The 14,179-nt window shown below is 41.1% G+C and overlaps 1 protein-coding gene across 1 annotated transcript in view; it reads left to right on the top strand.

The window, feature by feature from the left end:
• The first annotated feature begins 9,769 nt into the window (after positions 1-9,769).
• Positions 9,770-14,179, top strand: part of LOC124275932 (DBH-like monooxygenase protein 1 homolog) — a 51,528-nt gene continuing 47,118 nt past the window's right edge. Inside the window, exon 1 of the mRNA XM_046711634.1 lies at positions 9,770-9,792. Coding sequence (XP_046567590.1) covers positions 9,785-9,792 — 8 coding nt within the window. The 5' untranslated portion in view covers positions 9,770-9,784. The remainder of the gene's footprint in view (positions 9,793-14,179) is intronic.

Below are 14,179 nucleotides of genomic sequence, written 5' to 3'. Positions count from 1 at the left end.
ACGACGTAAAACTTAACTCACTCACTCACTAGTATTACTTTAATCATCTACTGGGGTGTGTGTAACGTTGCCGGAGATATACCGGTCGGTCAGCTTGTGTTCTTCTGACATTATCAACAAGTTCTATGGTATGTGGTCTTGTGCATAGAGCTCAGGTCACAAATCAGGTGATGTTAAGCAACGTTGGTCACGGACAGTCCTTGGATGGGTGACCGTTTTCAGCAGCTTGACTCCTGTGAGCTTCTATGACTTCAGTCCTGTCCCACAACAAAGCACACGTGACACATGTGGTCTAACCTTAGGCAAGTGAGTTTGTTTAAAATTGCCTCTGTTCACCCTCAGTGAATGGGTACTCGGTCGGATAAGTCATATAACTGTTCACCTTCTAGTGTCATACAGGCAGTTTGGCTTATCCGGGGTAATTATGTCTCTGCGCCTTGAGCATGGTCATGGTCGTACCATGGATGGACCTCGGAGTCAAAGCCACAGGCATGGCGAATACGATAGTAGGTGCAGCAAGCCATGCCATCATGTTGTTTAAGATATGCTGTTTGTGCCAAGGAAGGACATCCACTGACAAAGTGTTGGACAGTCTCTTTATTTTCACTGCACAATCGACATTTCATATTGATATTTTCTTTAAGAATCACAAATAGGCGATTGTGAGTGGGAAGTGACTGGTCTTGGGCAGCAAAAAGAAAGCCCTCTGTTTCACATTTAAGACCAGCCGACTTCATCCAGGCGAAGGAGTCGGTGGGATTGCTGTTCTGCTCCATACACTGCATGTACAGACGATGCAATGGCTTCTCAGAATACGTTTCCACAAATGACCGACTCTGGGCAGACTTGGTAAAGGACTTCACCCGTTTTAGTCCTATCGCTGTACCCTCCAGCAATACATCGCCATCAACAAAATCAACATCAAATTTCAGATTCTGTCCTTAAAATAGCTGTAGAATTTCTTGTTTTCACCTTGAGTCTTGATATGCATCACCAAAGGATGATCCGTAAAATAAATATGTGCAAAAGTACACAATAAAATTCTATCATGAAGAGCTTCCACATTAATCAAACCTCCCGAACTGATTTTCATATAAAAACGATTAAGAGAGGAATGATGGTGGTGGGCTCTGTTATCAGATATGATCCTTCTGGTCAGGCGGTCAAGACTCTGGATGTCTTGTTTTGTCAAGTCAACTACTCCAAAGGAATAGGAAAGAACTGGCACAACAAACGCATTGGTGGCTTTGACCTTGTTTCGAGCATTCAGCTCCTGAGCTCCAGATTTTCTTTAAGCTAGATTTGTACTCGGCCAGAAGTTTGTCTTGAATTTGGGCATTCTGGAGCTTGTCTCGAACTTGCATTCCAAGAGAGGTGTAGGCCCGATCTTCCACAAAATGCTCCATAATCCCCGACCCCCTCCCCCCCCCCCCCCCCCTCTCCTGCAACTTGACCGATCCACCATTAACTACCTTGCCACGTTTCAAATGAAGAGTATTTTCTTACACACCCGTGGGTGAGAAACCCATGTGAGAAAACTGGTATTGCACATATGTGTACGGTCGATTTCCAAGCCCGTGAATGGCTACTCCATGATGATGGCCTAGGGTCAGATTATGACGGATTACATTCTAGATTAAAATTCAATCATAAGTTTCTCGTGCTTCAATCGAATGCAGACCTGTTACGTGTGCCAAACAATATCTGTTTAGCTGTCGCCTACCTTATTTATGCGACTGTCTTGTAAGTATGCATGTATGAAATAAACCGAACTTAGTTTAGATAGTAACATGTATATTTTCTTTTCTTTATTTCCTTTGTCGTCTGCTACCGGAGTTGCTGCAGATTATGCATAGTCACGACTTCAAAATGGCTTCAACAATAAGTAACATCTGTGTAAACGATTACGTGAGGATCGATGGTAAAGACAAAGGGCGTTTTATCTCCATTGTGGCTCCAGCTGGAACATACAACATGTACAATATTAGAACTGATACAGGAGAGATGCGACAGGTTTCAAGGTATCGCCTTAGGAAATTACCTGACACGGTAACGTCAGTGCCAGTTTGTGGTGAGATCGATTTACCTACTGACTTAATTGATGAACTGATGAAGGATGATTTTGTTACCGATGAACCTGGTGATTGTAACGATACAGATCGATCCCCAAACCCTGGACAACTATATGATCATTTTCAAATTGACAAATTCGTTCATGACTATCAGAACCGAAACACACAACGTAAAACAATGTACAACATGAGGCGTTTGCAAGGGTTCATGATTGCAAATGGCGACACACGTCCTATCGAGTCCATTCAACCAACAGAACTTTGGGACAATTTGTGTACATTTTTTATTAGCCTCAGAAAGGAAGATGGTAGCAATTATGAACCATCTACAGTTCGCGGGATGTTGTCCAGTTTTGACAGGTACCTTAAGTCAAAGCACTACTGTTCATCACTTATCAATAATTGTGAATTCGAAAAGTTAAACACGGTCATCAAAACCACAAAAAAAGTCCTAAAGAGTGAATGAATGGGTAACCTACCTCGCCGTGCTGAATCGCTCACTGACGATGACATTCACAAACTCTATGAAACAAAACAACTAGGTCCTCACGATCCCAAATCCATTTTGAACACCATGTGGTGGAACAACACCACTCATTTTGGAATCCGTTGTGTCAAACCACACACTGACATGAAATGCGGGGATGTTGCACTTAAAACTGACTAAGATGGTAGAGAATTTCTTGAATTCACAGAGAGGCAGTCGAAAACATGCCAAGGGGATAATCCTTTGGGTATCTGTAACATGCACCCCAAAGCTTGGCCGACTAATGATGAACGTTGTCCAGTATCCATGTACAAGCTGTACTCGAGTCTCCGTCCTGCAGGGTACTCCAGTCCAGATACACCTTTCTATATTGCCATTAACACCAAGGAACCATCTAGCAGATTCCCCTGGTTCAAACGTCAACCTGTTCGTATGAATAAAATGAGTTCTATTATGAGACGATGTCAAAACATGCTGGCTTTGAAAACAGGAATTTCACAAACCATTCAGCAAGAAAACTCCTTGTCCAAAAACTGTCTGATGAAAATATTCCTCCAACTCACATTATGCAGATATCAGGCCATCGTAACATGCAGAGTGTAAACAACTATAGTCAAATTTCATCCTCGCAACACCGAAACATCAGTCACATCCTTAAAGGCAGTGTCGGGCGCCGAGAAAGCAAGCATGCTAAGTCAACGAAGAGTAGCTTCCCTTCAACTGTGAACGTAACCTCCGGGGTGTCACAGTCCAGCACAAAGGTTACGTTTAATGACAAACTCTCCTCAATATTTTCAGCTCCGGTGTATGGGGGTATATTCAACATTAACTTTTACGGAAGTGCAAGTCCCACACGCGCGAAGAAATCCAAGCGATCCTCCGATGACAACTGTATTCAAATTGAATGAGCGTCACCTAGCACATGTTCGGAACGATAATAATGACGTCACACTGTGAAATTACTTTCACTTGACAGAGAACCATATACAGTTGCAAAGTCATGTGTTTTGAGCGTTTAATATTAGTTCTTTGATCTTATCTGTTTACATCATCGTTGTTGCCTTAAAAATGCACAAATATGACTGATACTCTTTTGTGGAGGGTTACACAATGCATGTGTAGTAAGTAGTCTGCTGAGTGACGTCACTCATTCATGATGTTGTGTTATGTATTAATGTGCTGCTACAATCAGAGAAAGGGCAAAATATGCATCGATTTGATCCAAAAGTGGTGTGATTTTCGGTGTGTAAGAAATAGATTACTGTACTCGTGTCTGTCAGATACCATTTATCTTACAACTCGTTGTAAGATAAATGGTATCTGACAGACACTCGTTTAGTAATCTCTATATATGTTATGGCTCTGATAACAGCAATCTCAAAATTAGGTTGCAGTCTTAGATTCTATTTTCCTTTTTATACAATTTGTTGCATTAAAATATGCAGTTTTGTCATTCAATAGCGAAGGAAAACATCTGTTGTGAATGGAATTATGTGTAGATTTTAATCTTAACCAAAAAGATAATCACAAAACTTCATATATGTTCTTTACCCAAAATACCGGTTCTCAGAAAAAATATTGTAATACGTATCGTTTGAAAAGCGTATTGCGATATACCGGTATACTTGTAATACCTAGACTCATGGTAAGTCTCTGAATATATATAATTTTGATAGTAACAAACAAACCCATTTAAATTGAAAAGGAGCTCCAGGGAGACCAGAGATTTGCCTGAACCTGACTGGCTAGACTTGCTTTATTTAGGGCTTTAGCATTGCAGAGAGGGCTTGGCAGTAGGGAAAATAATGTGGTTCAGGGACTGTGAGACAGACTATGGTAATACCGTGTAGCCCTAATACACAGACAAAATATTGTTCATGAATTATCAAACACTGTTTTCTTTTATGCATCTATTATAGTGTGTTGAAGGATTGATGGCGGTGGGATAGCCTAGTGGTTAAAGCGTCCGCTCGTCACAACGATGAACCGGGTTCGATTCCCCACATGGTTACAATGTGTGAAGCCCATTTCTGGTGTCCCGTGATATTGCTGGAATATAGCTAAAGGCGTCGTAAAACCATATTCACTCACTTTCTCAAAGCGGCATGAAACCAAACTTAGGCGTCCGTTTTAGATTTAATCCGGTAGGTTTAATGGCGACCTTGATTATACAACCACACAGTAACGCACATGTATATGTGTGCGTGTGAACTGGAGTTCCCAGCGGGGAATTCTACCCGGCTGACCTGATATCCTTTCAAATAGAACAGATCTAGCTCACGTGAGGGTTGCTCTTTTCACAAATAACCGTGATCACTGTCATATGGCTGCTACCACCCTGCGGGTAAACAATTCCGGTCACGTGGAACTAGCTTAGGGGGTTGGGGGTTAAAGCAGGGGTGGTGTGAGGGTCGTGGAAAAGAGCCGGTGGATCATCTGATGCATATGTCCAAAATACATCGGTTTGATCGTGTGTTTTTCAGCGTTTATAAATCATTTGGGCTCATTTGTTGTTAATATATCCGTAGTATACAGTTTCTCTAACCAAAACTCTTAGTGTTTCACATTATATTTATCATTCAAAGTAATTTGTTATTTGTTCAGTTTGTACACGGAAATAACCAGTGTCGTGAGAGGGAAAAGTACAGCTGACAATCTTTAGATAGTAGAGAATGTCATTCAATTGTAACTGGTCACGTCATAATTGTCTCCAAAACACTGTATTGTTGTTTATATCGCTTGATCGTCCAATAGCACTATATTCTGTGGTAGCGGTTTTGGGTGCTAAATAGTTAAATCGTCTTAAATGATACATCGAGATACTATATTTCTATTAAGATTTCATATCAGGCATTACTTGCTAACTGTGGAAGCACATGCAAGGAAAAGATTTCTCAGCATGAGATTAAATGGATTCTGAACTCAAAACCAGCGAGTCACTAACATCTTTTAAGACTGGCCTCAAAACATTCCTTTTCAAGTGTCATTTTCCATCTTAAGCGCACAGAGCATTTATTAGTGAATGATGCGCTATATAAATGCAATTATTATTATGATTCTGTCAAATCATCACCAAACTATCATTTATATAATCTAGATTATTATTGTTTATTTAATTTTAAATCAATGCCAAAGAGAATTTTATCCATCAGAGATCATAGAAACAAATCGGAAAAGCGATGAATAACAAACAAAAATCAAACAAAATAAACGAAACATTTATATGTTAGATATGCCACAATGAACAGAACCTAGTAATCTGTAGTTTGTTTTCTGTGGCATATTTTTATTTTTGAATAGTTTTCTTTGGCAATAAGAAACTTTATTCTTTTGGGGTATATGGACTGGATTTCTTTTTACCGCAGATTGTGTTATGCTGAACCAGGTATGGTGTACATGTAGGAGGACGGTTGTACATTTATCATTAATAAGGTCATAATTAGTTTCGCGTGTGGAGTTACTGCATATCTATTTTGGGACCAAGGTATAATCAGTGTGGCTTCGCAGTATATTCCTTGTGGCAATATGTTACATTCATTATCACCTTGTGGTCTATTCACTGTCACGTTATGGTATATTCACTATGATATACTCACTGTGTCGTTTTGGTATATTCACTATTATTACTCGCCCGTGAAAGATACTGCAGTGTAATATTTTTACTGCAATATTACGCTAGTGTAATACCGCAAGACGTATGACGTCATAATGACTGACTGACTGACTGAGTTTGGTTTTACGTCGCTTTTAGCAATATTCCAGCAGCATCACGGCGGGGTACACCAGACATGGGCTTCACACATAGTACCCATGTGGGGATTCGAACCCGGGTCTTCGGTGTGACGAGCCAACGCTTTAACCATTAGGCTACCCCACCGCCCCTCATAGCGATTTACAGATATGACGTCACAATGCTAATACCTCTGTCACAATGTATAAGACCTTGCTCAACTCGCAGAAAGCTGAGAGTCATCACACCGTAGGCAGTTACTATCAAATTTTGTTGGAGAGTAATAAACAGCATACTAAACTCGCTTCCATGAAATACCATTTTATTAAACTCGTGAAAGAAATCATTAACTCGTTTAATAAAAATGGTATTCCACGGAAGGTCATTTAGTATCCTCTACTGGTATACTCACTGTGACGGTATGGTATATTCACAATGGTAAACTCACTGTGTCGTTATGGTATATTCACTATGGTATACTCACTATGACGTTATGGTATATTCACTGTGGTATACTCACTGTTACGCTATGGCATATTCACTATGGTCGTAGTCACTGTGACGTCATGGTGTATTCACTATGGTATATTCACTGTGTCGTTATGGTGCATTCACTGTGACGTTATGGTATATTCACTGTGGTACATTCACTGTGACATTATGGTATATTGACTATGGTATAGTCACTGTGACGTCATGGCGTATTCGCTACAAGATGGTATACTCACGGTGACGTTATAATATATTCACTATGGCATACTCACTGTGACGTTATGGTATATTCACTAGGGCATGTTCACTGTGACGTTATGGTATATTCACTATGGTATATTCACTGTGACGTTATGGTATATTCACTATGGTATACTCACTGTGACGTTATGGTATATTCACTAGGGTATGTTCACTGTGCCGTTATGGTATATTCACTATGGTATACTCATTGTGACGTTATGGTATATTCACTATAGGTATATTCACTGTGACGTTATGGTATATTCACTATGGTATATTCACTGTGACGTTATGGTATATTCACTATGGTATACTCACTGTGACGTTATGGTATATTCACTATGATATATTCTCTTTGACGTTATGGTATATTCACTATGGTATATTCACTGTGACGTTATGGTATATTCACTATGGTATACTCATTGTGATGTTATGGTATATTCACTATGGTATAGTCACAGTGACGTCTTGGTGTATTGTCGTCATATGAGCGAAATATTCTCAAGTACGACGTTAAACCCAATTTCACCTCACCTCACCTCTTGGTGTATTCGCTTCAAGGTGGTATACTCACTGTGACGTTATCATATATTTACTATGGTATATTCACTGTGACGTTATAGTATGTTCACTTTGGTATACTGATTGTGACGTTATGGTATATTCACTATGGTATACTCACTATGACGTTATGGTATATTCACTATGGTATATTCACTGTGACGTTATGGTATACTCACTGTGACGTTATGGTATATTCACTATGGTATACTCATTGTGACGTTATGGTGTACTGACTATGAGGAAATGATATTTTATATCATAAAATGGATCATAAAGATGAATCTGTATGTAAGTTTACCAAAATGAACATTCGCTCTTCAAAGTATATTCAGCACAAAATTATGAAACACTGGCAATTTTGTCCAAGTATGGCTGTTAGAGCAGCGTCCCTAAGCCCGACAGGCCTCATTATGTTTCCATGTTGTCAGCCCCTCTGACCGTGGGAGACATCAAAGTGGTAAACGCCTAAGATCTGCGTCACCGAGGGGATTCATCCACATCACCTGAACATAATGTTACTCATGTTTTGCTTGTGTTTGTGTCGAGAAGGGTGTTTTAAATGACAGTTTTCCTCCAACGAGAGTAGCTGTGTATATTGACACTGGAAGCAGTGTAGGCGTGTGGAATGTGTCATAACATCGATAAACAGGCTTGGGAAGCAAACTGCGATAGACTTTCGCTCATTGCCCAAGGCCTAATGTGTGTCGCCCACTGAAGATGATGTTAAACAGTTAGGAGAATTAACAGTACATGGTTAAAGCGTATGCGTTGCATATTTGAAGTATGATAGTAGTTGAAGTTTCACACTCGAACCCGGGGACTCGAACCCGGGACTTTGACTTTAACCACTAGGCTACCCACAGTCCCTGTTGATGCTAGAGGTAAGACGCAAGTGATGCTAGGATTTCTTAGAGATAATAGATGTCGGCACGCGTAAGGGGCGCACAGGTGAAGTTTGCCACGAATCAGCCAACCCTGTCCCTTGGGCAGCGGGGTAGCCAAGTGGTTAAAGCGTCCGCTCGTCACGCCGAGGACCCGGATTCCCCACATGGGTACAATGTGTGAAGCCCATTTCTGGTGTCCCCTGCCGTGATATTGCGGGAATATTGCTAAAGACGGCGTTGAACCAAACTCACTCACTCGCTACTTAGTCACTCCCCCCAAAAAAGCGCCCCTAAAATCGCATGATTTATTCCTCTCAAGGTCATCTCTCTTGCGAGTTCATGGTGGTGGTGGTGATATTTTAGGGCGACTTGGACCAACTGCGAGTACATACGTTAAGTGGATTGGTCCCCCTTTAATGTCAGGTGGATTTATAATATACGTTATCAGTTTAAGCGTGGTAAACAAATACAGCATCGGCGTATATAATGGAAAGATAAATTATTTATGTCCTGATCATATGTCTTTTTCTACAAGCCTAAAATGTATGTCTCGATGAAGCGCTCCCTCTCGGAGACTAACGGGGTCGGGTGGTCAGGCTCGCTGACTTGGTTGACACATGTCATCATATCCCAGGACACACAAAGGAGTATTTCCACATATTATCATGCCCAAAACAGTTTAAAACCATAGGCACGCACCATTATGGAAAAGGCGACAATTCGCTATTATCAGTATAACAGTGTCATTTGTTTTGAGGCCTGTTTCACACGCTACATAGTTTCAACTTGAAAAGGGTCGCATTGTCGCCCTTTTTTCAATTATCATTATTATTCAAAGCTCAGTAATAAAGCAGCGCGACATTATGACAAATGGTCAAATCTGTTGTTTAGAGTATCCAATTTTCAGTATGAATGGTGGTTGTATGAGCGGCTGAAAAATCTAAGGTTTTCTTAACTGAAAAATCTAAGCAAGTGACTGATATTTACATACCTTTCCCCAAAGCATATGGCTACCTAAAAGCTGAAAAAATGAAGGGAGAATATAGGTTAAACGCACTTTCGCAATGTCTTATTAGTCAGAGCCGAGGTGACAAACACGGAACAATAGGGACAGTCTAGGCTTGAACTACTTCTTGTCTGTGTCGAGCATATACGTACATGTATTAGATTCACATTCACGAGTGAGTGTTTTCCAAGTTGTGACATGTGTGTTCATATCACGTGATCTTTGCCAGACCTATTTCACGGTGCTGTATGTATAAAGGGTACAGTGAATTGAATGTGTGTCATTTCTTACACTGGCACAGCCATGAGCGGGTGAGTGAAGCTTTTTCCTCTTTAATTTTACCGTTATATCAAACGGTGTGTGGCCAGCTATGCAGTTATGTTGCACATATACCCTGTCTGTCTATCTGTATTACATTATTAAAGATAATCACCTCATTCGCTACAGTATTTGTGCTCAACATAACTACGTGCCAAATATATAAACCATATGAATGAATATATAAATAAACATATTTTCAAAACGACATATTATCAACGAGATACGCACATTACCTCGGAGTCGGCAAACTCAAACCCAACATCTTTAGCTGTTGGAGTGCCTCAAGGTTCAATATTGAGTCCACTCCTTTTTAACAAGTACATCTGCCAGTTGTGGATATTGTGAGCCTTGGTCCTCACATCCACCGGTACAGAAGACCATTTTTCAAGAGATAGATTCTAAATGAAGAATTCCACTTAGTCAAGTTTTGTAATGATCTTCAAAAAGCAATTTATACAAGTATGAAAGGATAGGTGTTTTTCCTGATAACATTTCAGTCCAGTATGTTACCATACGCGTGTACCCTTGTATATGCGGAGCTGTTCTGTCAAACTTAACCGTATGTTATGTAGACAGGTCGTACATATCCATTGAACAGTGGAGTCCAAAATTGAAGCCTGCAAAGCTTATATGAGGGTATGGATGACCCTTAATTACCTCAAAACAAAATCTCATACTCTAGGATAGAATATCAGCTACAAAAGGTCTCATCATCACTCACTGACAGAATCGATGACTGTGACATTGCATGATCTGCCTGTGCCAGAAATGTACATCACCTGTCTGTGCAGGAAATGTGCCATCACCTGCCTGTACCAGTAATGTGCCATCCCCTGCCTGTATCAGAAATGTGCCATCGGCTGCCTGTACCAGAAATGTGCCATCACCTGCCTGTGTCCGAAATGTGCCATCACCTGTCTGTACAGAAATGTGCCATCACCTGTCTGTGCAGGAAATATGCCATCACCTGCCTGTACCAGTAATGTGCCATCACCTGCCTGTACCAGAAATGTGCCATCACCTGCCTGTGCCAGAAATGTGCCATCACCTGTCTGTGCAGGAAATGTGCCATCACCTGCCTGTACCAGTAATGTGCCATCACCTGCCTGTACCAGAAATGTGCCATCCCCTGCCTGTATCAGAAATGTGCCATCGGCTGCCTGTGCCAGAAATGTGCCATCACCTGCCTGTGTCCGAAATGTGTCATCACCTGCCTGTACCAGAAATGTGCCATCACCTGCCTGTGTCAGAAATGTGCCATCACCTGCCTGTACAGAAATGTGCCATCACCTGCCTGTACCAGAAATGTGCCATTACCTGCCTGTGCCAGAAATGTGCCATCCCCTGCCTGTGCCAAAAATGTGTCATCACCTGCCTGTGCCAGAAATCTAGGAGTTATGCGGCAGAGTAAAATGTCAATGAAGCAACACGTACATCAACTCCAAAGAGTGAAACCATTGCAAAGCATGCCAAATATGCGGACCTCGCCTTTGAAATGTTTCGCTTACATCCCAAGTACACTGTCGTCAGGCTCCTCATTGTTCTCGGTGCCCTTGGTTTGGTACCTCCTGATCACTAAGTGCAGATCAGGAGAGTGCCCGAGTTCTCCACCGGGAGCACAGCCCTTCTGACACTCTGGGTAATGCAGAAGGCTGCAGTGTTTGGGAGTCTACATATTCTCCAGAGAGTTATTGATAGGTTCGACTAGGCAGCGTTTCCTGGGAGAACTCCCATTCGCTGTCTGGACTGCAAGGGCCCTGAGCTGATGATGAGCCTTACCAGCCTGACTGTGCCAGGTTCACCCGATCCCTCTGTTCTGCATACACTTATTAATCTGTAAAAACATAATAATGGACGTATGTAATGCACTGAACCTACCTACCCACGTGTTCCCACCGCAACGTTAAAGAATGTAAGTAAATAGAATAGTGGACGCTTCAAAGATGAGTTTTAACAAAACTATTAAAAGAACACGAAAATGATGATTTTTCTAATGGGAAAAGGGACAAACAGCACAAGTTCTGAAATTGAATGAGTATGCACAGATACATGTTAAGCCATTATGTATATACCGTCAGCACTACGTCAACTTAAACAGTTGCGTAGATTGATGCTTATGCTGTTGATCACTGGGCTGTCTGGATCGAACTCGGTTAGTTACAGACCGCCACCATAGAGCTGGCATATTGCTGCGTGCGGCGAAAAACCATCAACCAACCGAAACAAATCGCATTTTAATCATTAAGCAATCTGTGCTGGCCATAACAGGCGACTTAATGATTAACGAGGTCAGAATCGATTTGTTCATTATATCACCTACCAGTTTACCTGATCATTTACAAGACGCAAACTAGTAGTCAGTTTAATGGCAGGTGCGACGTTAAACAGCAATCCCCAAACTAAATAAACAAAAAAAACCCCAAACAACAACTTTAACTGAAGGAATGCTTAATTCTAATACGACCCACACATGAACTGCTTGTTCTACCCTGTATGTCAAGTGTTTGAATATCCTATATTAGTAACGAAGTGAGTAAAGACACCATGAACCTTTAGCAAACATCATTTGAGTTCATCAAGGTCTGTCTGTGACTCCGTATATAGTTATGAACAAGCATACTAAAGCCAATGGTTTGGCACTTTGTTTGAACTGACATTACCAGTACAACCCTGACCTGGTTTAATGTTTGCAATCGCTCGATTTACAAAGAGACATTAGAGTGCGTCTTAGTTGGGCTGTACTGAGTTTTGAAAGCCTTCTGTTACCCTTCAAGTGAAAGCGTCACAGACAAATGAAAGGGGTGCGCCGTGGCGATGTTTCAAGGCGTATGTATTTCGCCATGCTCTGTACATATTTCGCAACGGTTTTTTTTAACATGTGTAGCAAGTCGTGTTTGACCAGGCAACGCAGTAATATGATATTCATCTGTTGTCCTTTTAGTTAACCGAGAGTGACACCACGCGCACGCCCACACAACCTCACACAACAGTTATCCCCTGGCTCCAGAGCGTTTGAAGGTGAATATGGAATGGATGTCTGACTACCAACGAAATTTGCTGGGTCCTACAGGACGGGTGGTAAACGTTGAAAAACTCGTGCCTAACTTGATGAATAAAACCAAGTACATCATTCACTATCGCAATTTACAACTATATCTGTCGCTGAGTATGAAGCTGACTAAAATACATAGGGTACTAAAATTCAATCAAAGCAAGTGGATGGAACCATACATCAGAATGAACACGGATTTACGTAAAATAGCCACCAGCGACTTCGAGAAAAACCTGTACAAACTCATGAACAACTCTGTATTTGGTAAAACGATGGAAATTGATATCCAGCCCCGCATACAATAGAAGTATTATATTCGATGATGACTTGGCAGCGATACATATGAAAAAGAGCCACATTATACTTAATCGACCGGTTTATGTTGGTATGAGCATTCTAGACCTATCCAAACATCTCATGTATGACTTCTACTATAACGAGCTCAAGAAACAATACGGTGAAGGGTGCGAGGTGTTGTACACGGATACGGATTCATTACTCATGGAAATTCAAACCGAGGACGTGTACGAGGATATGAAAAACAATATACACCTATACGATACCAGCGATTTCTCAAAAGACCACCCCATGAATAGCCAAGTCAACAAAAAGGTGTTAGGTAAGATGAAGGCACACCAATCACCGAATGCGTCGGATTGAGACCTAAGATGTATTCTATCAAAAAAGAAGACGACGCTGAAATAAGAAAGGCTAAAGGTGTGAAAAAGAACGTGGTGAAACGACATATTAAACATACCCTCTACAAACAGACCCTGTTCGAGATGAAAACTGTTCAAACACCAGATGAACATACTTCGTAGTGACGGGCACAAGATATACGGGATGACTATAAATAAGACGTCTCTATCACCAATGGATACAAAACGATGGATAGCTTCAGATGGTGTCAAAACCTTTGTTTACGGTCATAAAAAAAATGTAAATTTATATATATAATGGAGAAAATTTACTACAGCCCGCGAGGATATTGGAAAGGGGTAGTTGCTATTACAAAATTATCTAAAACCGCACGTGTTTCGGAAGAAAAAGCCAAAGCCTGGTTACAAAAACAAGCTATATGGCAAATATACTTACCAGCACCAAAATATATACCGAGGAGAAAATTCGGTATACATACACCTAATCAAGTTCACCAGGCCGACCTGTTGTTTCTTCCACACGACAGGGTGAGAGGTAAAACCTATAAGTACGCCCTGACAGTTGTAGACGTAGCCAGCCGCTACAAGGAAGCTGAACCATTAACCACGAAAGACTCGGTTCAAGTAGCACAAACGTTTAAGCGAATATACAAGCGTAGTCGGCTT

This window comes from Haliotis rubra, unplaced genomic scaffold (genome assembly GCF_003918875.1).
Source record: "Haliotis rubra isolate DU_JTF1 unplaced genomic scaffold, ASM391887v1 Scf204, whole genome shotgun sequence".
Lineage (NCBI taxonomy): Eukaryota > Metazoa > Mollusca > Gastropoda > Lepetellida > Haliotidae > Haliotis > Haliotis rubra.
Note: the sequence above shows the minus strand (reverse complement) of the source record. Positions and strands in the feature narration are given on the sequence as shown.